The sequence below is a fragment of the Myxocyprinus asiaticus genome, chromosome 28, assembly GCF_019703515.2.
Source record: "Myxocyprinus asiaticus isolate MX2 ecotype Aquarium Trade chromosome 28, UBuf_Myxa_2, whole genome shotgun sequence".
Taxonomy (NCBI): domain Eukaryota; kingdom Metazoa; phylum Chordata; class Actinopteri; order Cypriniformes; family Catostomidae; genus Myxocyprinus; species Myxocyprinus asiaticus.
This window is the reverse complement of record NC_059371.1, coordinates 21,841,975-21,868,824: the sequence shown is the minus strand read 5'-3', so window position 1 is coordinate 21,868,824 and position 26,850 is coordinate 21,841,975. Positions and strand designations below refer to the sequence as shown.

At 39.7% G+C, this 26,850-nt stretch overlaps 1 protein-coding gene across 1 annotated transcript in view; it reads right to left on the bottom strand.

Annotated features, from left to right (window-relative positions):
- Nucleotides 1-1,196: 1,196 nt before the first annotated feature.
- Nucleotides 1,197-26,850, bottom strand: part of LOC127418987 (arginine-glutamic acid dipeptide repeats protein-like) — a 173,106-nt gene continuing 147,452 nt past the window's right edge. The window contains 12 exon segments of the mRNA XM_051659975.1: nt 1,197-4,155; nt 7,012-7,192; nt 7,287-7,427; nt 7,904-8,624; nt 9,109-9,331; nt 11,529-12,898; nt 12,901-12,930; nt 13,606-13,719; nt 13,810-13,971; nt 14,306-14,505; nt 15,390-15,482; nt 16,103-16,265. Of these exon segments, the coding sequence (XP_051515935.1) occupies nt 4,122-4,155; nt 7,012-7,192; nt 7,287-7,427; nt 7,904-8,624; nt 9,109-9,331; nt 11,529-12,898; nt 12,901-12,930; nt 13,606-13,719; nt 13,810-13,971; nt 14,306-14,505; nt 15,390-15,482; nt 16,103-16,265 (3,432 nt within the window). The 3' untranslated portion in view covers nt 1,197-4,121.

Sequence of the window (26,850 nt, the reverse complement as noted above, 5' to 3'; positions counted from 1 at the left end):
ACTATTTGAAATGAAATGATTCACTGTTTTGAGATGATTATTTACAATTAAATAGTTGTCAAGTCGCAAAATTGATTGATTTGATCACAGCGATAGTAAACAACTCACTTGAATGACATGGTTGCCGCAGGTCTAAAGTTAGGAACTCACTGAATTGGTCTGTTGTTGTTGTCTGACATTAAAAGAGCTAAGAACCGTAAGTAACATCAGAGCTTAAGTATATGGAGTATTTAACTGATGGAAGTACGTAGCCTATAGCTGAATGCAACTTAGAGTAAATGTACAGGAGACATGTTCACAACTTCAAACGACATAGTTTTATCAACACAATATACTAGAGCTTGGTTTTAACAAATGTATTTGATTAAGATCATGAGGCATACCTGAATGACTTTATTGTTGTATTCTGTAAATGAATCATATTAAGGTCATAGCTAAATGACTGTATACTGCTTGATTGCACCTTTAAATATCAGATTCCAAAAAATAACAAACAATAGTCCTAATAGATCAGCACTTTTACTTTTAATACTAAGGTACATTCAAAAGTAAGTACTTCTGTACTTTTACTCAAGAGGAAATTTATTTGTAATAATACTTTTACTGGAGTAATATGGGTCTCTACTTTAACTCAAGTACAGGATTTGTGTATTTTGTCCACCACTATCTAAGTCGTCTTTACACAGCTGAGTTAAGTCTGCACTTTGCATGCACAAAATTCTGTAAAGACACAAATGCCAGACTAAATTAAGCCTGCTCTGACCCACCTCAGCCCTAAGGCAGTTCTGATGCTACTTTGGTTCTGTGTAAATGAAATGCAGCATCAAAGCAGATTTAAACTTGTTGTCATGATAGAGTATACAGCATATTAATTTAGTTTCATATTTGAAAGAACAACATCATATTCTCATTCATATTTCTATATTCCTTATAATTTTATATTTTAAAAATTCATCTTATAGCATTATTTCTGCATTCGTAACTGCAGTTTTAATGCATTTCTGCCACCTCTGAGCAGTATTAAACAGTCTGTGTGAATACAAATATGCCACTTCAGATGCAGCTTCTGTGCCACCTTTGCAGTGTGAAGATAGCTTGATTGTATAAATACATATTTTGAAATCTGCACCTGCAAAGTTCACTACCAATCACTTATTGATGTAATTTTATTCTTTAGTTTCAGGTTAAGATAAATACGGTAAGCCCTGCATTATGAGCACAATAAATAAATTACATAAATCACAAATTGGGAGAGAAAACATTTTTAGTGAGTGAAAAACATTGAAAAATTAAAATCCAGTCAATTACTGACTTTTGAGTGATTTGTTAGGAGAGTTCATCAGTTATGAAATAAAGTATAACATGAGAATCCCCATATTGTTCTGAATAGTTGGATTCCCAAATATTAAGATGTAGTTATTAAAATTAGATCATTTTTGTGCCATTTATTGTTGCTTGTCCTATTCTGAGAATTCACTCTGAGCACATTTACAAGAATATATGCTTGTAGAATTATGGACAACAATATTACTTGAGACCAGTGTACAGTATATGCTAGTATTGATATGGTCATCACAATACACTGATGCTATTGTGAGTGTAAATCTTTACACTCTTTTAAATCTGCATTTATAAGGGTAAATCAAGTCAAGCCACTTTTTAGTTCAGGACTAGAATTAAGAATTGCATGAAAAGACTTAAGAAAAACACAAACTAGTATTTTTGTCAGCATGAAAATTTGTAAATGTCATAACAAAAAGTGATATTAACTAGAAATAGAAGTTTCCATGTGGTGTAACTTAGTTTTATTTTAATTCCACAAATTAAAAAAAAAAAAAAAAAAAAAAAAAATATATATATAATAATAATAATAATAATTACAAAATACTTAAATGTGGAGAACACAGGACTCACAATTTGCCTTAATTATCTCTACTTTTTGTTTACACTGTGTCATCCCATGGTGACTACTAATATATACAATAAGCTTCAGTATACCAGTATATATAAATCTTAGCAGTCAGAATGTACATTCTGCTATTGCCGCTTTGAAACAAGAAGCTAAACCATTGACAACACTCAACATCAAAGGTTTAAGACACAAAAGAGGGACATAAATGAGAAAATGCTTAAAAAAAAAAAAAAAAATGCTGTATACATCGAGACAAAAATATAGATGACAGTCCAATTTCAACTTTGGGCTTACACTGTTAAAGTATGTTTAAGGTCCTATGGATTTTCTTTAAGGATGCAGAACGGCTTTTTAAAAACCTGATAAAAAAAACAAAAACATTAAAATACTATTACTGTACTTTGAACTGTCAGACCCAAAAAGCCCAATTTCCAGCAACAGAGAATCTCACCAGAGGTAAAACGAACGTTAAGCATCTGTAAATTGAAATAAAGAATATTCTGATAGATATGAAAGAAAACAAATACTGCATGTAACAGTCAATGATTGCTATCAAACAGCCATCATCATGATGGAAAGAATCTAAAGAGGCTTCATGCATCACAGGTAATGCAGTGTCAGGAATGCAGAGAGCTCAACTGGAAAAACATGGTTATCACTACTGTGAACAAATGCACACACAGGTACACAGACTCAAATCCAAGCTTGACATCACTCTGCCACCATTTCCCCAGGTTTCACAGTGAGAATGGTTCCATGAATCTGTACAGTAGATCTGAAAACTGTCAAAGTAGCTCGTAGGAACTTGGACACAAAGTAGGTGAGTGGGGGGCATTGCTATCTTTTCCAGCACCCTTTGACAACGTGTAAAACTAGATGTAAAAACAATTGAGAAATGTGCAATAAGATCTCATATTGTTCCATTACAAAAAAGTACAATCAGTTTTGCAATCTGTAAGTACTATAACTAAGGAACTAGCCAAGATATGAACTCTCGTTCACTTTTTCAACTCTTGCAAAACCGAATGCCTTTCACTTTGGTACACAGAAAACAGAACTAACAATACAGGCTTTCAAAATGCACTTACATACATTTCACTACCATATAAAAAGCCAATTAGAGTTTAATAACATAAAAGTTTTGAGGTTATTCAGTGCAATATTTTGCTTTCTAAATGGTCAGGGCTACTTGCCCCAGTACGCACGAGGTACTGCACCTCCTCTTCAAGTGTTTCAAACTCAGTCTTCTGAGTTTAACCATGAAAGGAAAAATATGGTCTTGATGTCATGAAGGTTTGTAATGCACTGTCAATATATGAGAAATCAAACAAACAAACAAACAAGACAAATAAAAAATTATTGATCTGAGCATCGACCTTTAGAGGTGTTTGGATTAAAATTCGGTCCCATTCTCCCAGCAACCCCGCTTAATGGACCGAACCATTGGACATGGTTACCTGCTCTAATAGTGCCATCTCCTTCCCCTCTGAAACAAGGGATGACACTTCGGAAACTATTATATTGGAGGTCTAACAACTTGGTTAGGAATCCACACCTAATAATAATAATAATAGTAATTATATGTGTGTGTGTGTGTGTGTGTGTGTGTGTGTGTGTATATATATATACACACACACACACACATATATACACATATACATACATACATATATATATATATATATATACACACACACATACATATACACATACACACACACACATACATACACACTATTTACAGACTGAACAAAAGCCATGCTGCAGCTTTTCTTAACATTATGAAAACCTCCTACAATGTATTAAAATAAACATTGAATTTAAGATAGCACTTTTCATATATAATGGCCTGACTGTTCTGTTCCTTTTTCCCCCAATCAGCACAGTGACAAAGTATCTGGTATTCTAGCACCTACAAAAACGTCAGGAAAGCTTCTCAGGAGTTCATGCAGGAAAGTCACAATCAGTCTTGAGGACGCTGTCACTACTTGAACGATATACTGTATAACCCCCAAGAAAAGTCAATGTCTTAAAAAAAAAAATAAGTCCATTATAGTTCACAACAGCTGACAACAGAAAAAAAAGGTTCCTCAGACAATCCTTGTCAGTTTGTCAAACATAAAATGTTCCAAGGACACACGAGTTCCTGTGTGTGACTCTTCTGCTATGCTCTCCTGTGTCCTGCTGATCTCTGGGAGCGCTCGGCTTCTCACAGCTGCTTGTCACTCTCTTTCTTCAACCGGCTGGAGTATAATCAGAGAAGAGATACAGTATTATAAACCAGGTACCTCAATGGAAATTCAAAGCAGAGATACATTCTAGAAAAAAAAAAAGTGTCTCTAAAAGGGTTCCCACCCTTTTTGACCAACAAATCTTCATGACTTTCCCATGACTTTTCTAAGCATTTGTGATTAATAGATAATTTTAAAAATATTTTTAATTTGGGTCGATCTGATAATGAATCGTTTAGACTGATGGAACCGTTTCAATGAATTCCATTGAAAAATTACTCAAAAGAAAGATTAACTTTCAAATCAAACACTATGGCGAGCAAGTTTTATGTACACAATCTCAACAAAAGAGCAATATTTTGCCAATGAAATGTTTTAAAACAGAGAAAACTAGAAAAATGTATATTCACTACAGAAGTTTCCACAATTTTTGAGATTTTATTCATTTCTATAAATTTCCCAGGCCTGGAAAACATCATTTTAAAATTCCCTGACATTTCCAGGTTGTCCATGACCGTGGAAACCCTGTAAAAAGCCTTCAAATTCAGACTTGATTTGCTAATGATTCATTCAGACCAATTTGTTAACCCCTTTGACTGATTCACTGATAAGAACGACTGAAAAGAGCCATTTGCTCACAATTCAGACATCACTATGGCTTGTTGTGAGCAAGTTTTACTCAAGTGAAGAGCAATATAGGGGATGCAAACTCAGAGATGAAAAAGGTGAGAAAATCATAACAAGTGTTCCAGATGTACAACCCCAATTCCAAAAAAGTTGGGACAGTATGAAAAATGCTAATAAAAAAAAAAAAAAGACTGATTTGTAAATTATATTCACCCTTTGCTATATTGAAAGCACTACAACTACACATTATATGATGTTTTACCCTATGAATTTTATGTTTTTTTGTTTGTTTTTAATGTACAGAAATTTCAAATCAGATGATTGCAACACACTCCAAAAAAGTTGGGACAGTCGAGTGTTTACCACTGTGAAACATCACTATTTCTTCTAATAACACTTATTAAGCATTTGGGCACTGAAGACACAAGTTTAAGTTTAGAAAGTGGAATAATCCCCCAATCATCCATTATGCAAGTCTTTAGCTGCACAATTTTATGGGGTCTTCGTTGTCATCTAATGTGCTTCATATTGCACCACACATTCTCAGTTGGAGACAGGTCAGGGCTGCAGGCAGGCCAATCTAGCACCTACACTCTCTGCTTATATAGCCATGCACTTGAAATCCAGGCAGTATGTGGTTTGAAGTTGTCCTGCTGGAAAATGTAGGGATGTCCCTGGAAAAGATGGTGCTGGATGGTAGCATATGTTGCTCCAAAATTTGCATTCATGGTGTTCTCACAGATGTGCGAGTTACACGATGGCTGTGTTTTTCAAAAACTAATTGAAATGTGGACTCTTCAGACCAAAACACAGTTCCACTGTTCTACTTTCCATCTAAGATGAGACCGAGCCCAGAGAAGTCAGCAGTGCTTCTGGACAGTGTTGATGTAGGGCTTCTGCTTTGTATAGTAAAGTCTTAACTTGCATCTGTGGATGCAGCGGCGTAAAGTTATCCCAAGCCAATGTTCATGATATCCATTACAGATGAATTTTTTTTTTAAGACAGTGATGTCTGAGGGATCAGAGATCACACTCATTCAGAAATGGTTTTCGTCTTGCCCTTTACGCACCGAGATTTGACCAGATTCCTTGAATCTTTTAATTATATTGTGCACTGTAGAGTGTGAAATGCCCAAAACCCTTCCAATTTTTCTTTGGAGAACATTGTTCTAAAGTGCTGGATTATTTGCTTAAGCATCTGTTGGCAAATAGACAAGTCTTGAACGATCCTTGATCTTGAAGGACTAGGCTGTTTTAGGAGGCTCCTTATGCAGTATACAGTACTATGACACAATGGCCTCACCTGTTTAACATCTCCTGTTTCACATCGCCTTATTTGAGCTTGTCAAATTGTTATTAGTCTTAAACTGCCCGTCTCAACTTTTTTGGAGCGTGTTGCAATCATCCGATTTGAAATTACTGTACATAAAAAAAATGTAAAATAAAAAAAGGAAATTCACAAGGAAAACATCATATAATGCGTAGTTGTGATACTTACAATATAGCAAATGGTGAATATAATTTACAAATCACTCCTTTTTGTTTTTATTACCATTTTTCATACTGTCCCAACCTTTCCGGAATTGGGGTTGTATATTTTTTTTTTTTTAAGTGTTTAAGCTTATAGTAACCTTTTAAGCTATTAAGGAAAATGTATACAATTTAACTAAACAATTTGGGCAAATTAGCTTAAAAAAAGGTGACATATATACTGAATATATAGTCAATGAAATATTTTGGAGAAGAGCATAACTAGAAAAATTTATATTCATTAAGGGTAACACTTTATAATAAGGTTCCATTTGTTAACATTAGTTAACATGAACTAACAATGAACAATATTTTACAGCATTTATTAATCTTGGTAAATGTTTATTTCAACACATACTAACACATTTTTTTAATTAAAAGTTGTATATGTTAATATTAGTTAATGCACTATGAACTAACATGAACAATTGTATTTTTATTAACTAACATCTACAAAGATTAATACTGTAAAAAAGATATTGTTCATTGTTAGTTCATGACACCTAATGTTAACAAATATATCATCATTAAAAAGTACTACTGATGTTTCCATAACTTTTTCATGATTTGTAAGATTTTACTAATTTCCTTGACCTTTATAGACCTGGAAAACACAACTTCCATAGCCGTAGGAGCTCTGGTCAAAGCCACGATAAACATAGGCAATTACTCAAACTCCTCATCAGATTACTGCAATGTTTGTGTGCTGACCTGTAATAGTCTTCCTGTCCTGGCAGAGGGCCCCCGTGCATGTGGTGGTGACCATGTAGCCACTGTTGCTCCATGGCCAATCTCTGTAACTCTGCAGACTGTGCATGCATGGCCTGTAGCTGGTGTGCTGCTGACATGGGTGGTGGAAGCCCCCCTGGCAGATCTCTGGGATATGGAGCACCTACAACACACACAACACAAGAAGATTGATCTGTTAGAGCCTAAACAAGTGTAATATATAGCTTTATCTGTTCATGTAAATGTTGAAAGCTTACCGAATACAGGGTGCCGGAGCATCTCGTGTTCATGTGGGGGCTGTCCGAGCAGGGGGTTGGGGATGGCTCCAGGAGGATAGGGGAACCGGGCTAGGTGCGGTCCAGCTGCCAATGGGTCTACAAGCGGATGTGCCCCAGAACCTGGGGGACACACAAGACATTCACCACCACCTTCTCCGTGTCAGTAGGTTTTTGTAATGGTGCACAGTCAATATTAAACAGAAACTCACATAATTACTGATAGCATTGACATTCAAAATGAACATCAAGCTTAAAGACAAATATTTATATTTTTTTCACATAAATGTACATTATTTGTTATAGTTTTTATATTCTAACGAGATAGTTCACAAAAAATAAAATTCTGTCTTAATTTACTCAATTTAATGTTGTTGCAAACCTGTATGACTGACTGACTTTCATTGCAACTTTTTTTATACAATAAAAGTGAAAGTAAGTCATATGGCTTTGGAACAGCATGAGGGCGAGCAAATTATGACCATTTTCATTTTTGGGTGGGCTACCACTATAACATTACATTATTTGTCTCCATAGAACAACAAGACTCTACTAATATAAGGTTCCAGCACACAACGCTAGAATGAGGGTTCTCTCACCTTGGTGCAGCGGGTCCTGTTGGTGCAGATGGAGGTGTGAATGGATGTGTGAGTGCTGATGGTGGTGAGGCGTCACGTTGAACATCTGTAGCCGCGCTATCTGGTCATTAGCCACTGAGGCCATTCTCTCGGCATGTAGCCTCTCCGCCAGTCTCTCAGGGTAAGTCATCTCAGGCCGTAGCTGTGGGCCGGCCAATGCCAGCCGCTCCCGCTCCAACGGGTTCAGACCAGGATGGAAGGAGGCAAACGGATGAGGGCCAGCCATGGGCGGGAGACCAATGGGCCCGTGTCTGGCAAAGTGCTCCATGTGGTTGGCGGAAGGATGCATACTGTCCAATTCTGGAGGTTTGACCTCAAAGCCCGGCTTCATCCTCTCCATTCTCAGCTCCCTCTCACGGATCTCCCTCTCCCGGATCTCTCGCTCCCGCAGCTCGCGCTCACGCATGCCGTGGTCTGCATTGTACAGCCCGGGCATGTGGTAGGCCAGAAGAGGGTCTGCGGGGTTGAGCGAGACAAAGAAGGGATGGTTGCGGTTGGTGGGGGACATGACGTGGGGCCGGGCGTACTCGCTGAGCGTGCGCAGGGCAGGCGTGTCGGGGCCAATGTATGGGGGCACAGTGGCGATGGTGGTGGGAGGTGGGTCGAAGGATGCTCGCATGTGAGCTGATCCAGCCATCTGAGGTTCACCCATGCGAACTTCATGGGAAGAACTGGATGCTTTCTGTAGAGACAGAATGGATATTTATAAGCAAAACAGAAAACTAAACAAAAGCCAACGTCAGGGTTCCCACAATTTTTGACCAATGAATTTCCATGACTTTTTCAGATAAGGATTTATAAAAAACATTATTTTAGAGAATTTGCTGGGGCAGATCCATTTGTAAGCGATTTCAATACTGTACACACTTTATACTTTAAGCATTTTAATTTTTTGAAGTTAAAAAAAAGTCTACAAATGTCTCCAATATGACAATAAAAGTCCTGAGATTTGAGAATACATTGTAATGGAAAATCATCCAGCTTTCTGAGCCCCCTTGCTAAGCATAACAAACATTTTGAAATTTCCAAGATTTTTCTGTGACATGATTTTATCAACTTCCATAACTTTTCCAGACCTGGAAATCAGTTTTAAAATTTGCTGCTAATCCCGGGTTTTCCATTACTGTGGGAGCCCTGCAATGCACAAAATACCATCTTATACGTACAGCAGATCTCTCTGCTTCCTTCTCTCTCTCCCGTTCCCTCTCTCTTTCCTTCTCTCGTTCTCTCTCCTTCTCTTTCTCTTCTCTTGCTTTCTGCTCTGCTTCCCTCTTGGCTTTCTCCAGCACCTCCTCCCGTTTCTTTGCCAGTTTTGATGAGGCCAGAGGTGTGAAATAGAAGTCTGTTCTGGCACATGTGTTGTAACCTCTGTCCAGATGCTTGTAAAACCTGTAAACAGGACGGATAGAGAAACCATTACTACAACAAATCTCCACAGACAGCTTGAGAATAATCTTTTAAAAATTTTACTGTCGAAGTCATTTTGCTGTGAAAAACCTAGAGCAACATCTTTATTCTTGTAAGGTGACAGCCATAATGTGAGAAAATAAAAGAGCTGGGAAAGTGCAGAAATCTTCCCAAAGGCAGAATGTGTGGCCATTTGAAAAACAATGCAATTAGTTTGCAACAAATAAATAACCTCTGGCATGTCTGCACATTTATTCTATAGTAAAGCCACTCAATCAATCTTTTTAATCGCCAGTGCCGTAATGATCTGCTCTCTCTGTGCATTAGTGGGCTTATTGCTATTCACTGCAAGGGAGTGTGAGACAAGGCCACATCAACTCCACAAAGACATGCTCATGTTTTGATGGAGGCTTTCACTGTTATGATGCAGTCATTAATCTGTGCCCTGTCCACACTTGATGACTACAGAAGATTTAGAAATGAAGCTAAGGCAGGTTCAGTGGGGACACCGCATCAGGATGCATAATGTTTTTTACACAGCTTTTATATTAGTATATTTTGCATGCTAGGCAAAAACTCTGGAGTCTCCTTGGTTTGACATCAAGTTCCAAGAGATTAAACGTGAATAGCTAACAGAGATGGGTCATGATGGCTAACTAGTTGTCCAAAAACTGACTGCTTGATAAGTGCGGTTAACTAGTTGATCTAGATTATTTTTTTTATCTTGCTTTGATATTTTTAGTGGTAGTGCTTAAATTAGCATGCTGGCAATGTCATTTACTTTAGCTATTAGACAGTTATCATTATGGATGGGACGATATATTGAATTTCGAACCATATCAAGGCAAAACTCGATATTCCGACATTTGAAACATTGTTTTCTGTCCATGTGATCATAAATGAAATGACCCATCAAACATATTTAATTTCTGTATCGCTTGATTTGACCACTACTATACTTTCTTCTACACTATTTACAGAGTTCATACAGGTCCTTGAAGTGCTTGAATTTAGCTCTTAGAAATTTAAGTACTGGAATACCTGGAAAATCACCTTGTTTTGTTGAAAAGTGCTTGAGATTAAAATAGAATATTTCTTCCGTGTAACGTGTGTCCCGCATTGAATAGTGTGTCTTTTAATATCCGTCCTGTTCTTTACAGTCAGATAAAAAAGTAAAAAGAAATATTAATTTTTATCACAAATAACACGGATGCGCTAAAAAAACGAGACTTCTCTCGTTAATAAATAAAAAACACCTGTGCGATGCACGTTAAACTCTTAAAGTGACAGTACCATTATTGCGCTTGCTATAAGAATGAATGTAAACTTAATGTTATTGTAAATTGTACACATTAATTCAAACATTGACAGCTCATATCATTATATGTACAATTTCAAGAAATAATATTAATTGATAGAAAGTAGAATTTCATTTTAAAGTTGAAATGTGATTATAATAATCAAGACAAATAAATTTTTTATATATATATATTAAAAAAAAACTCATACTTTTTCAGGACAGGTTCTGTTCAATTCTATTGCTTGTTCTGCACCTGATCAGCCTGAATGTAGCCCACTATTTTTGAAGGCTTATTTGTTTGTGATCTTTTCTTATAGAGAAAGAAGAATTGAGAAACTCTATTTAAACTTTGAAAATTTTTATATTGTATATTAAAGAACTTTATTTTAATGAGAAATGATGATGAAATTCTGTCATACTTTGTCATTTAAGAGTCGAGATAACATTGAATCGTAAACCTCATATCGTTCATTGAACCAAATCATGACATCGTCTCTTCCCTAGTTATCATGGTAAAAAGCCTCTCAGAAATGTTTATCACCAAGCAGTTACAGCCATACAACACTTAGACGGACATCTTTGGCAGTTGCATCATGTCTTGTACTGTTTTTAAGTGCCTTGCCAGAAGTATTTCCTTTTTAGGATGGCGTTTCCAAGTTAAAATCAGTCCAACTTTTAAAAACATGTCTTGAGACTCCTCCATTGTGCACCCTCTTGCTGTTTTTGAACGCACGAATGTGTCTTGTGTAAACACCTCCTAAAACTAATTAATCAACTGGTCAATTAGGCAACCCATTGACTAGTCTATTTTAAAAAATGTGTCGTTCTGTACATCCCTCCTACCTAGCAGGCAGCAAGTAGGCAGCATGTGTTACGTACCGTGCTGACTGGCTGGCGTGGCTGGGAGTGTTGACAATCGTGGGTGGAGGTGAAGGACTTCTCTGAGGAGGTGGAGGACTCTCTGGCTCCTCTGCCTCATCCAGAGGCTCTTCTTTAATCTGAACAGGTGGCACAGTGGAGGGTCCCGGGCAAGGCGCACTGACCGATGCAGGCAAGGGCATGGATATAGAGGATGACGGCTGCTGCTGCAGTGTGGCCATGGTGCCCACCACAGAAGAGGGGACAGTGGAGGGTGACAGGACAGGTGAGCTGCTAGGGATGAAGGGGTGAGGAGGGAAGGGGGGTTGAGAAGGCATAGAGTGAGAGGCAGATGATGATGACGAAGGAAGAGGGGGAGCCGGAGGAGGTGCTTGGCTTCCTGTAGCCAGCAGGTTTTGAGACTGGGTGAGCACTGGAGGTTGCACTGGTGGAGATTGGAGCTGCTGGCTTTGCGACATGAGTTGCAGTGGAGGCGGATGGGCGGAGGGAGGATGGTGTGTGGATAGAGAGCTGAGGGGCTTCAAAGCTGGTGGAGGGGGCAAGTTTGAAGGCATCTGTGGGAATGGGGGGTGGGTAGGATGCTTGTGTGATTGAGGGTTTGGCATCTGTGGGATAGGGGTAGTAGGAGGTGGTTTGATGTGGGGCATTGGCAATGGTGCAGGCTGTAAAGGCTGCTCTCTGGGAGGCTGGCTGCCGCTTTGCGAAGAGGACTGAGACTGGGAAGGAGGGGTGTGAGGTCGCTGCTGTTGTTGCAAGAGGGTGGAGACCTGTGCCTGACCCAAGAGAGGTGAAGGGGGGACCTGAGACTGACCCATTGGGAAAGACTGAGGGGGTAATGTGTGAGGGTGAGGCATGTGTGATGGCCCTGCCTGCAATGGGTGGCCCATGGGCAACATGGGGCCATGTAGTGGTGGCTGCAGGCACTGAGGGCCGGTTTGAGAGGGTGGTGGGGGCTGAGGCATGCCCTGGAGGGGAGAGTGTGGTGAGGGCAGCCTCTGTGCCCCAGACTGGATGAGAGAAAGCGGACCTGCTGAAGGTATTTGCAGAGGTGGCATGGAGGTAGGGGGGATGGAAGGGGATGACTGGGAGGGCAGTAAAGGGGTGCCTGAGGTGGGGGTTGTGGAGGCTGAAGCCGAGGTGGGAGGGGCCAGGGGTAGAGCCCCTGTCTGGCACTGGATGACTGGAGGGTGCTGGCCCTGGAGGACCTGCTGCTGTGCAGAGGAGTCGGAGTCGCTTTCGTTGTCACATGGACTGGGGATGCTGGGAGAGGAGCTGCGGTTGTCCTGGTCAATGTCCTTAGGATCACTGCTGCCATCATCATTGACGCTGCGACCATCTGAGCTCTCCCCTCACCCTCGCCCTCTCCCTCGCACTCCGAGGGCGAGTCTGGCCGACTCAGCTCCTGTGGGAGAAAGGAAGGTAAATACAACTTGGGCACACAGTTTTTGCACTGATACTACAAACATAAATTTGAATAAAAAAATAAAAACCTTTTATATCAACGTCCCTTAGCTGTTAAGTGTACTAATAACATTTAAAACATCTGAGATCATTTTAATGTGTTATAAGAATGCTACTACAGGTAACAGCCAAAATAAATGAAACCTTAACATCAAGTGTCTTCATTAGATTCTGGAGCTGCCAGAAACTCTTAACTTAACTTTAGCATATGTTTATTACTGACTTTTGGAAAAATGGAGAGGTGTTCTTCCAAGAAAAACTCTAGTTGATTCCCAAATATGTCCAACATTTCCATGCTAACAATAATTTAGCCACATTATCGCAAGATCTTCAGCTATATTAAAATGTAAAAAAATATATAATATAATTTTGCATAAATTGCAAAAACAACACGACTATAAAAAAATAAAAAAAATTATAGGGGTAATGCACAATTTAAACGATAAAGTCTGTCCAAGCTTTCAACGTATAAAAAATTAATTGGGTCTATGCTTAGTGCATACTATGTATCTGAACACAAGCCTTCCTCCTTGCCTATCACAATGCTTTTCACACATTGGTATTGGTTTAGTAATCCAGAGGGAGAGTATGGTGTTCACAGTACTGAGACACTGACCTGTGTTTTAGACTTCTTTACACTTGCCCTCTCAGACTCCTCTGTGTCCGATGCTCCTTTCTCTCTCTGACGTTTGGCACTCTTCATAGGCGATTGCGCCTCTTCCTTTATCTTCTTTTATGAAAAATGAAAACATATGTTTCTTTGATGCTCATTATGAGATATAGAAACAAAGTCTGTGCACCTGTGTTGTGAGGGCTTTACCTTGCTGGGTTTCTTCATTGAGTCAGTCTTGCTGTCAGTGCTGGAGGTGCTGGCTGCACTTGGTGAGGTCCTCCCACTGGAGCGCAGATCCTCATTGGTTGGTGAGGCTCTGCCATCTGGGCTGGCGGGTTGCTTCTTGCGGCCACTTCGTAGCGTTGACATCTGAACAAAACAGCAAAATACTTAATGTATAAAATATTCTTTTGTGTTCCATTTACATTTATACATTTGGCAGATGCTTTTATCTAAAGCGACTTACAGTGCATTCATGCTATACATTTTATCAGTTTGTGTGTTCCCTGGGGATCGAACCCAAGATTGTGGCGTTGCTAGCGCCATGCTCTACCAGTTGAGCTACAGGAACCATGTAAGAACCATGTAAAAAAATTAAGTCATATGGGTTGGAACAACACGAGGGTGGGTAAATTACAGAATAAAAAGTTGAGCGAACCATCCCTTAAAGTGCAAGAAAACATCTTAAATATAGTGGACTTACTGAGCCGCGGGTTCGTCGAGTCCTCATGCTATGCTTCCCACTGATTCCATCGTCTTCCTCTTTGACAGGTTTAAACATAAACGGTGGTGGGTCCAAAGGCTTCTCAATCGGGGGTAGCTCACCGTACTTCTTAAAATGAATCCGGCAGTCAGTGCACAGCAGGATATTTTCGCGACCCCCGTGGTGCCAGTCCTTGGAGGCTGCAAACACATTTTAATTTCAGCTGAGCTTTGCTTATTTTTATTTTAAAATTTTTCTCCCTAAATTGGAATGCCCAATGTGTCCTCAAGGTGGCATAGTGACTCGCCTCAATCCAGGTGGTGGAGGACAAATCTCAGTTGCCTCCGCGTACGAGACCGTCAACCCACGCATCTTATCACGTGGCTTGTTGAGCGCATTACCGCAGAGACGTAGCGCGTGTGGAGGCTTCACACTATTCTCAACTCACCATGAGCCCCACCAGAACGAACCACATTATAGCGACCACGAGGAGGTTACCCCATGTGACTCTACCCTCCCTAGCAACCGGGCCAATTTTGTTGCTTAGGAGGCCTGGCTGGAGTCAGCTGAGCTCTGTTTATTAAACATTACAGTAACACAGTGACAAAGAGTAAGTGCTCTAGGGCTAGCCTGGGTCCTGATCTCACACCTCATGGAAATTAAAGTCAGAGGACTCTTACTCATCCATGCTGAGGATGTCCTCATATGAGAAGTGAGAGCGCTATGAATGCCAACTGCATCCAACAGGTCAGAGGATTTAATGAGGGAAAGAATGAATGAGTAACTGTCAGATTGGATCAAATTAGAAATTACATGCCCTGATGTCCATCTGCCAGAGGAGGGACAGTATGAGCAGCAGTGCACTCTCTCAAACAGAGTAATTACAGGCCTGCAGAGGGGATTTTTGAAGTCTTCTGATGGGAGCTATATTGCAGAGACTTCAACTGTCTCATGGTATCACTTTAACATGTTAATATCTTGACCAACTGAAGGACTGAAAAAATCTCATCTTTTTGTTAGTTGTTTATCTCAGTGTTAGAATAAATGTGTGTAAAATACGAGTATAAATGAATTTTGCACTCACTTGTAGTAAAACAGTGGCGGCAGGCGTAGCCCTTCAGTTCCTGCTCGCTGTCTTCACTGTCAAAATCATCTTCGCTGGCTGAACTCAAGTCCACTGGATAAGAAAAACATGTTGGTTAATGCCGTAGCTCATAACATTTGATAACTACACTGTGGTGCAAAGGCAAAATGCAGTAACAAATTTTTTCAATTGAGTTGACTGAAGTTGGGTCTCTTAAACTTTGGTCTGTCCTGTGACAGACATCTTTGGTACAACAATACTCAGATTCAGAGAAAACAGTGTGAAAACAACACTGAAACAGAGAAAAATGTCTTCAAAGTTATTTGGTTTTAGTATGGAGTTTATAGGTAATACAATTTAACTAAAAAAAAAAAAAATTCAAATGCCAAATAACTTTGAAGACATTTTTCTCTGTTTCAGTGTTGGCATAGTTACTGCATTTTGCCTTTCTAGGGCAGAACAGCATTCTATCTGTAAGACAAAACAGAGGGCCGCTACACTTAATAAATTATCAGTGGCTCTTTGAGTACAGTACACCCTCCCTGATCCATCCCTTATTGGATATGAGATTTCAGCTGTTTACTTTGAAGAAAAACAGAGGGGATGCGTGCTTTGAAAAGCCATATTAGTCCTGGGAGTTTCAGGGATGTCATGTTTAGCTGTGACAGACTCTGTTCACTGTCTCTAGGGGAAGAGAGGCAGATTGCACTTACAAAACTCGCTGGAAGGTGGGCGGGAGGGAGTGCTGACGGGCGTGGAGGCGGTGCGGGTCTTGATCCGGCGGAAGACAGGTTGTCTGCGGTGCCTGCGGTGGGCTCTGCAACTAGCAGCCTCTGGGGTTTTCTTCCAATAATAGTAAAAGGTGATCAACTCCCCCTGCGAGGCAGGAAAAATAAAAACAATCTCATAAGACAAGAGTGATCTGAGCCAGCTTTTTTAACAAACACTGGGAAAATTAGGTGACATTATTCGGATATCAAAATCAAAATAAAAAAGATTAGCATTTCATCTGACTGAAAGATATTGTTGAAGTATTGTAAAAAAAAAAACAGCCATCAACAAAATGCTGTTGACCTGTTGGATGAGCGAATACAGTTTGATATCTGCACAAAGTGAATAAAAAGACCTCAAATGTCAAACTAATAAGGGCAGCTATGCTGAAAAACATTTGATGAAATCTGTTCTGTTCTGATGACAAATAGCAAACAAGTGAGGGAGTGGATGACTAAGTCCAGTCATGGACAGAATACATGACGGGTTTTCCAGCAGGCCGGCTTGTTGTGCTGTGGCCTTGTCTATCCCAGGATTAGGCAGCGAAGCTCTATGAATGCTGGGATATCAGGATCAGTACATTGGTGGCTGCCTGGGTGGCAGGCACTTGAATGGAAACAAAGGAACATATCAGGGAGAGCTTTGGCGCTACAAATAGGGAGTGAAATGGCTCCAAGCCCCTGCACTAGAAGAGTCAATTGAACTTTAATTAAACATTCAGAGGGTGCGCTTGCAAGAGAGTAAGGCATGTAAATCCTGCGCACAAAAGCCAGCCAGGAAATCAATACCCTACTGTAACATTAACACATGCAATAATGGATCAAAAGACGCTCTGCTGAGGCAGCCTGCGCAAATGAACTGTCGCTTTCCAGCTACACTCAAAATAATACACATGCCCTGAAACCGTTATCTGGTGGAGAAGCAATTATGAACTTTTCCTGCGGTGGTTCCTCTAGTTTCTCCCTTCTGTTTTTCACAGTTTCTCTCTGCCCAATTTAATCATTTGCCTGATTTTGGATATTCATTTCAAGCCACTGCATTGGAGTGGGTTGCATGTCAATGGCAGAGCTTTTAACATGCTTTAATGTTTTAATGGCACAGGGATTGAGTGAAGAGGACAGTCATGGGGTTTGACAGGGTCTGTTAAACTCAGGCTGAATGGGGCTTGGGTGTCTTTAATGCATATTGATTGCTTTCCTTCTTTGTTTCAGGTGTTCTTCTTCACACAAATTGGTCATTAAAATGCTGCTTTCCCCAACACATTAACAGCATTATGGCAAAAACTTCAAACTATTCTTGGCAGGGAGCAGAAAAACATGTACTTTGAATCCTATACATAGTCTATTGTATTGGCTGAGCGAATTTTACATTGAAGCAGATGGATCTGGTTTGGATGCATGCATTTAAATTGGGGATGTGCACGAATAGTCGAATACTCAAGTATTCGTTCTGCAATTACTTGAAAAGTAAAAATACTATTTGAATTTCACTAAGTTTTGCTTTGCTGGCCATATATACAGTGAGATGCATGTTAAATCCTGAACACACAAACTAAAACTGGCAGTTATAACAGAATGCACTGGGTGGCGCTGTTGAGTGTGGACACAAGTTGATCACATTTGATGAGCAAAAAGTTCTGTCGGTACATTTAGATGGACACCAAAAAGCGGGATATTGTGAGAATGTGGCTTACTGCGAGAACGCTGGGTTCCTGTTTAAACGTACAGTGGTGGCCAAAAATATTGGCACCCTTGGTAAATATGAGCAAAGGCAGCTGTGAAAACAAATCTGCATTGTTTATCCTTTTGATCTATCCAAAAAAAAAAAAAAAAAAAAAAACACAAAAATCTAATCTTTAATTGAAGTAAAACAATTGAAACAGGGGAAATATCTCATTAAATAAATATTTTTCTCCAAAACGCATTGGCCATAATTATTGGCACCCTTTTATTCAATACTTTTTGCAACCTCCCTTTGCCACGATAACAGCTCCGAGTCTTCTCTTATAATGCCTAACGAGGTTGGAGAACACATGGCAAGGGATCCGAGACCATTCCTCCATACATCTCTACAGATCCTCCAAATTCAGAGGTCCATGTTGGTGGACTCTCCTCTTCAGTTCACCCCACAAATTTTCTATGGGGTTCAGGTCAGTGGACTGGGCCATGGCAGAACCTTGATTTTGTGGTCAGGAACTATTTTTGTGTTGATTTTGATGTTTGTTTTGGATCATTGTCCTGTTGGATGATCCAACCAGGGCTTATTGTAAGCTTTCTGGCAGAAGCAGCCAGGTTTTTATTTTTTATCTGTTGGTATTTGATAGAGTCAGTGATGCCATGTATCCGAACAAGATGACTCCAATTGTTTTACTTCAATTAAAGGTTAGATTTTTGTGAATTTTTTGAATGAAAGGTCAAAAGGATAAACAATGCAGATTTTTCACCACAGCCTTATTTGCACATATTTACCAAGGGTGCCAATATTTTTGGCCACCACTGTACTGTAAAAGCGGTGTACTCTTTACTCCCATATATGTGCAGCTCGTCAGAAAGCAGCATCCCCGTAGCAACGTAATCCCCACGATGCTTCTGTAAACAACAAACATGGCATCCGAGAAAGACTTTGCTAGCTGAGGTAAGGGACATTCCATCATTTAAACTGGTGTGTATAAAGGAGTATAGTTTACTGAGCATGTGGATATGCTTGTTTTTCTCAACAAAAACATGACATGATACACAATATAAACAAATATTATATGCAGAGTGTTTATATTCATCCTGTACGTTAATTGAGTCAGTCTACTTTATTAGCAGTTTCTTTTTCTTCACTTTGCGTGAGCTTAAATGCTTTCATTCTATACTTTGTTATTAACAGTTTTTATTGATTCCAATCATAAAACATACAAACACAACATAAAATACAGAAACAATTATTCACATTAAACCCCTCCCCCCGAACATTCTCCTACCCCCTGACACAAACACGCACTACTGTGGTCACCAACAACTAGAACATAAAAATAATTTTAAAAAATGAAAAGTGAAATAATAATAATAATAAAAAAAATAAAAAAAAAAAGTTACACTTTCAAACAACATCAATAATACACATACCCAACTAAACTACAAATCCCTCTCCACAGCCCCTCCCCGTGAACCCTCCAAAAAAAGACAAATCCCCCCCCCAAACAAACCACATTTTCCCAGCCTTCTAAAAAAATCACCTCTTCAAACTCCGCCACTCAGCCCATCTCCCCGCATGGTGCCCCAGCCGACTTCCATCCCCTGAGGATGACTTTCCTGCCAATCATGACTCCGGCTAGGACCCAACTTTTTAAATATCTATCCGCAATATTGACAACTGACTCATCACCCAGGATACAGAGTCTGGGGCAAAATGAAAATTGAGTGTCCAATACCTCACACATAAAGCTCTGAACCCTTAACCAAAATTCTTAGATCTTAATACACCACCAAAAAACATGTGTTGTGTCCCCATCTTCTGATTGACACCGCCAGCAGGTGGTTGTGTCTTTAAGACCCAACCTATACAATCTAGAGGGGGTCCAAAAGAATCGATGCAAAATCTTAAATTGCATCAGACGGACACTTGCATCTTTAGATGTAGACTTGACGCTTTTTAGAATCCTAGCCCACACTCTCCCATAATCTCGAGAGAAGACGAAGCTCCGTCCCCCAAACTCTGAATTAACAGGGAGTAATACACAATGCCTCATGACCTTTTCCAAAAGCAGTAATCACCAATTCCAGAGTATCTGCTGCTTTAGGGGGGTGTATACTACTCCCAGAAATAGTACAGAACAGGTGGCGCAGCTGCAAACACCTAAAGAACTGAGATCTGGGAATCTTAAAATGTTGAAACAAATTTTCAAACAATCTCAACACTCCACTCCCATATAAGTCACCGAGTGTAGTAATCCCCCTCACAATCCACTCTGACCAACAGAATGGGGACTTATTAATATGTAATTTTGGGTTCATCCATATGCTTGAGGCTACATTTAAATAAATGTCCGAATTAAACACTCTGGACACTTTTGTCCAAACCGCGTGCAAATGTGAGATAACGAGGTGTGACTTAACTTCTCCGTTTAGTTTAATAGAAAGGCCTTGCAATGGCGAAATAGTGGCAAGGACTTCCTGTTCAATACACCAGGGAGGGGCTCTCTCAGGTGGAAGCGACCAGTGAGTCAAATGTCTGAGACCGAATGAATAATAATAAAACAAATTCTTGGGTAGGCCTAGCCCACCTTTGTCCATCGGCCTATGTAACTTGTTGAAATGTAATCTGGGCTCATTCTATACTTTTTTGTTTTCATGCATTGCTTGTTTAAATGACAAAAAAAAAAAAAAAAAAAAAAAAAAGGACATAATATAAGCTTGTTTTGAAAATAAATAGAAGTTTGTGTTTTTAAATGGTGATGCAACCTTTGACAAAAAAATAAATTTTACGACTCTCATTAATTACTTTCATTTAAATACAATATTTGAGTATTCGTTTTTTATGAGCTTAAATATTCGAATACCAAATTACTGATGAATGCCCATCCCTAATTTAAATATGAGTATATGAAATACATTTACATAAATCACACAGAAAAAGCTGCAGCACCCTGATGGAAAACTATAAAACCCAGGCTTGTCTGCTAAGCTACCATGTCTGACATGGGGAAACACACACGATAAGTCTAGCACTTAAACTACTTAAGGGCTTTGACTGCCCCTTTTTCACTAGCAATCAAGGTATAGCATCATTCTCATCAAATGGCACTTTGAAAGTCATATAAAGCTGAGGCTTTGGTGCTTTAATATTTAAATCCATTTTGAAGTCTTTAAAATTATGGAGGATCTGAATAGGCTGATTTAGCCAATGGCGAGAAAATAAAAGAATGTGCAAAAACTGACTAATCGCATATAGCTAAAGACCAAAAAAGCTTGTACTTCTGGTCAGTGGAAATATAAAGAATTCCTAAATGGTTCCACATGCGTCGGACTCAGAACAACTCGTCACCGGCAGAACAAGCAGCACAGCTCCCTCTTTGAGCAGCCCAATGGACGTATGAACGAGGAATATCAATTACTGCAATTACATCAATTACTTGTGGGTGGTATAAATGTTTGCCAAATGAGAACCACAAGGCTGACAAATCATTTAAGCTCAACTTAAAGAATCCCAGCCACCTCAGTTTCTTGGCACACTTTAAAAACAACATGAAACTGTACATCAAAGCTATACTCTTATTTGCAAACAACAGTGTGCTAATGCATTGTGATAACTCTTTAGAATAATGAAAAGCTCAGCTCCTGTGGGTTATTTATCTGATATGATGAGGGGAATATGTGATTGTGATTGGCTAGGGTCTGCGTTGGACAGCAAGAGGCTTTTGGCGGGGGTCGGTCAGGGCGCAGGTGCAGGCCAAAGGATGGCAGGCTTCCTGATGTGAAATTTAATTGAAATGTGCAGATCAAAACCGTTCGGCAGGACAGCGGGCTGGCTTTCTTCACAACCTAATGACTGTTCACCATAGCACACCCCCTTCCCTTCCTCAAAGTTGCCCCTTGCTTTTTATTTTCCCTACCTCTATTCGATGCGAGCTTTAAAGCATGAAAACTCAACTTAATGCAACAGAAGATACAAAGAAAAGGTCATCTGAGCCCTCAACCATTTTGCTGGAGCACTTCATAGCTCTTAAACAGTCTCGAGGAAGGCAAACGAAAATTTCACTCAGGTTCAGCGTAATAAAGGATGGTGTGCTGTGAAAAGAATCACTGTGGTCATTCAAAAGTAATTTAGTCCACAGGCTATCAAGACGGGTGTCAAGGTTTGGGAAGAGCTGACATCCACAAAGTGAAGATAACAGCAATGTTTAATGCAATCCGCTGCCGCAATATGTAGAGAAGTTGGAAATGAGGATGAAAAGAGTGATGCAATGTTTTGAGAGGATAATTTGTAATGATGACAAATTTCCTCAGGCGATAACTGTACGATGGAAAGCCATAGAAAAATCCCCTTTCAAGCTCACGGAGAAGAGATGGAAGTGTAATATGATTTGATTAGAAGCGTGGAGGGGCTGTGCTAAGTCGCAGCTCTGGGTTCTTTTCTCAACCCTCACCCATTCCAACGCTGCCCATTCTTTCTGACAAGACATTCCTAGTTTGTTCGCAAAAGATTGCAAAAAAAAAATAAAAATCTATATTTCTTAAGGTGCTGCACAGAAACGTAGGACGACCAAAGAAGCTATTAGTATTTTATATAGGGAGATGTCCAACTGTGAAGCAAAATAAAAGATGACATCTGGGGGAGGAAATGTCTCCCATGAGTTTCTGTTTGCAGTTGAGCCCTGTGAAGCTCGATGCACAGTGAGTGTCAAGCACAAAGATTGACAGTCTGAATAAAGCCAGGCCTGTGTGTCAAGGTAGGTTTGTTGAAACCAATACAGAGCTTTCTCTCAACTATTTATTTGAGCTCCAAAATGTCACTCAAAATATCAAAATATACTCAAGTTTTGAGACTTTATTTCTCAGTTTTTTCTATGCACTAGTGTGCAAAGCCATTATCAGGGCTTGACAATAATGACTGCCTGATGGCCCGGGGCCACTTTGAGAGATATTCGGACCAGTTGCTAGAACTGTCACTTGCCTGATCGGGCCAGTGCTGCACTTATAACATTAGTGCAAGTACACAACAAGCGAGAGAGCACAAAAATTTCACGGAGTGAACTCAGTCTTCTAACAGAGCACCCGGAGACGAGTGAGCACGAGTCTATTGAGCGTGCGCACAATAAACTGGACGCAAACACCAAACGTGCTCTCTGAGAACTGCCCTTACTCAGTTCTGAGTTTCTTTACAGCATCTATTACTAACATGTTGAAAATTGCAGGGGAAAAAAAACCACTTAATGAATTGAGGGATTGCACGTCTAACGCAACATTTTAATTATCCCTGCACATTACATGTTTACAATACCAATTTTGTTTTTTAGTTTTAACATGATGATAATTATTAATCCACACATAAGTCAATGGAAATCAGTAGTTTCTTTCTATAGGACTGTAAATCTATGTCTCTCAGTGCATCTCTCTCCGTGCAGCTTGATTAATGTGCAAGGGCTCTCGTGAAGGGGCAGAGCGCTAGTATTGTTTGCACATTTAAAAAGTGTGTTTTTCTCTCATTTTTTTCACCTTTAGATATGAAGCGCTGCATAAAAAGTAATAAACTTTATTAAACCTGGTTATACATGTGGCTGGAAATCTGAGCTGCTCATTATCCAAAATGTAAGAATACATTTATCTAGGTAACATTTCAAAATGTAAACATTAATTCAAAATGCTTATGGCATCTGATATGAAAAGCAGCAAAATCACGGTGTCTATTATTATAATCAATTCTGTTCAGCTCGAAGATTACATTTTAAACAGTCTACTTTATGTCATCCTCATAACACACCTGTTACATGTCTCACTTCTGAACTATGCAGGAATTTTCTTTCTGTGCTTTGTGTATCATTCAGTTTTGGTCTTGTTTGGGTTGTCTAATTTTATGTTTACATCCACATTCTTAATTTATATATCAGGCCTAATATCTACCCAACGGATATTACACATCATAACCGATTTATTAGCAAGGTCAGGAGTCTCAGGAATTCATATGTTTATTACATTCAGCCAACAATCAAATCTTTAACTCAGTGACTAAATCTTTTGATTCTGGTTGTGAATACACTACACATGTCCCAAAAGTTGACAGCATGACTAAATGGGTGACTAAAAATCCACCCTCTACTACACTGAACTCTTCGCTGAAAAACGTGTTAATGGGAGGACGGCTGAGGTTATATCATGTATTTATGAATTCATATACATGATATAACCGATAATCTCACCAGTCAACAGAGGGGTCAACAGAGCCACAAAACCAATCAGCCACAACATTAAAACCATAATATTGTGTAGGTCCCCCTCGTGCCGCCAAAACACCAACCCACATCTCGGAATTCTGACACGCTATTCTGCTCACCACAAATGTACAGAGCGGTTATCTGAGTTACCGTAGACTTTGTCAGTTCGAACCAGTCTGGCAAATCTCTGTTGACCTCTCTCATCAACATCCATCCACAGAACTGTCCCTAACTGGATGTTTTTTTGTTTATGGCACCATTCTGAGTAAATTCTAGAGACTGCTGCCTGTGAAAATCCCAGGAGATCAGCAGTTACAGAAATACTCAAACTAGCCCGGTTTGAGCAAAGGTATACTTAATTTTTCTGTGTATCTAGTGCTTGTTCAAATGCTCTATCATTTTAAAGTATTCTCTTCTGACTGCATGCTCAAACAGATGCGTTCCACGCATGTGCACTTTGACTGCTTTGTGATGCTTTTAATACAATTAACGGCTGGCGCATGTGCAGATGACATGCACAGATGCGGTCTGTCCATGTATCTGAAACAAGGCTGCATGCGAACAGTCCAGAGGACTGTACCGACGACAAATTTGCATTGTAGGGGCATGCAGAAAACCAAAGTATACTTTGGCATTAACATTATATGTATCAGTTGGATTTTTATATCACATACAAATACTCAAACTAATACACAGAAATTTTGGATGGACCAAATTGATTGGTCACCCTTGAGCCAGGATAAATGCATAAAGCTACTTGGGTATGTGGAATTTCCTCCATTAGCCCTGAATCGCTAAGCAGAAAGGAACAGTGTGTACAAAGGACCAAGAGACACTGACAACATAAGCTTGGAATTATGAGACATTTTAAAATGCTTCCATCTGCAATATATTTCTGGAGGGTGGATTATCTGACAAGGAAGGGGCTTACCTCCTATCACGGCACAGGGAAATGCTATTCCACCCCGATTTTGCCTTTAGAAACAGACAACGTTAAGTGATGTGGGTGTGTGCACACAAACTCTAATTTCCAAAAGATTATCCTTCTTATTGCAAATAAGATGAAACAGCAGTAGACCATTAGGGGGAAACCAGGTCTTTAGATGATATGGTTGTGTGTGCATCTGTGTGTAGGACGAGTGTAAGGCCTGAACTTCTGTATTTATACACTCATCCAGACTCAGGCCTGGACTTGAACAGATGGTTTCTGTTTTTCCTGGCAGATTTGTGATGAAGCCACAAAAGGCCCCTGGTTTGACATTGAGCCAAACGGTTAAGGCTGTAGCTGGAAATACAGGGGAAGGAGAGCAGCAGAGAATGCAAGGGAGGGCAGCGAGGGGGAGAGAACTGGAAACAGAGAGAGAGAAAGAGAGAAAATGGAAGATAGCAATGGACAATGAACACTGCCTGCAGAAATCTTCAGGAGCTTTTGCTTGGTCAAACAATGTTTTTGAAAGAACCACCTTTGGTCACAAGTACAAACTTTCCTGTCCTTGCATGGGACCAACTGTACCCATGTACAAGCAGATTGGGGGGGACATGTGATTGTAAAAGCAGAATGAAATTCAAGCCTTGGTAATAGGAAAAGTTGGAAAGAAGTTTGACTTGTCTATGGCACAATACTCTTTACACTGACAGAAGAGCTGGATATTCAATCAATGAATTTCCATGACTTTTCTAGCAATTTGTGATTACTGGATAAAGATTACAAACACAACTAATAATTTCTCACAATGAAAATGTAAGTGTAACAAACACTAGATTGTATATTCACAATAGAAAGTTCCATGAATTTTTAAAACTTCATTTCCATGACCTCACCAGGCCTGGAAATAACTATAAAAACCTGATATTTTCAGGTTTTTCATGCTCCTACCAAGTATTTGCTTACAGTTAGTGCTAAGCTGTGATAAGCTTTGATTTCTTAACTTTGCATTTTTAATCATCTTTAAGACCAATTTTTGCAGCTACTCCAGAGAGAACTTAACAGTAAAAATAGACGTGTTTTATTATCAGCAAAGAGCTCTGAAAATCACACTGAGAGACATCTATTACTGTAACCTTGCCCTAAAGTCAACAAAGCCAAGTACCACATGGCAAAAACTGGCTCCATTCAAACACGATTGCCCAACCTTGTGGTTAAATCAGACAAACGCGAGAGAAAAACATGCTACAGTGGCCTTGGCTGATAGAGCAGGGTGTAAAAGGATGTTAAATAGACAGTGCACTGCCGGTTTCTGTTGGAAAAGAATAAGCCTTGCTCTCACAGGTCAACGAGGCACAAGCGGAGGAATCAGCAGTTGGGTTTCCCTGCTGTAAGCACTTTTAACCAATGGAGGCAAAATGTATGCCACAGCGAGTCTTTTTGATGGGGGTCGATCTCTTTAATCCAAAAGATCAAGCTGTACAGTCAGAGCTTTGTGCAGAAAGCCAGAAAAAGAACAGATTGCAAAAGAACACACAGGCTATCTATTCCACCTCTCTGCACACAAAACGGTAATAAATTATAATTTGTTTATCTGTATAAACTATCAAGAGGGAGTCTAAAACATAAAAATGGCAAAGGATCTGCAGATATATGGTATTTTTAATGTTTTCATAAAACATAAAAAAAAAAAGCAGACCATTTTATCAAGCTTGGGCAGCTGCTAGCAAAGTGAGCAGACAGCCAGTTTTAGCCATTTTAATTAGTGCCTAACCCCGAATACCTCTAATCACACAATCACCTCTCTAGGGCACTGGCTGCAGGGTTAACGTCTTTGCAATGAATCC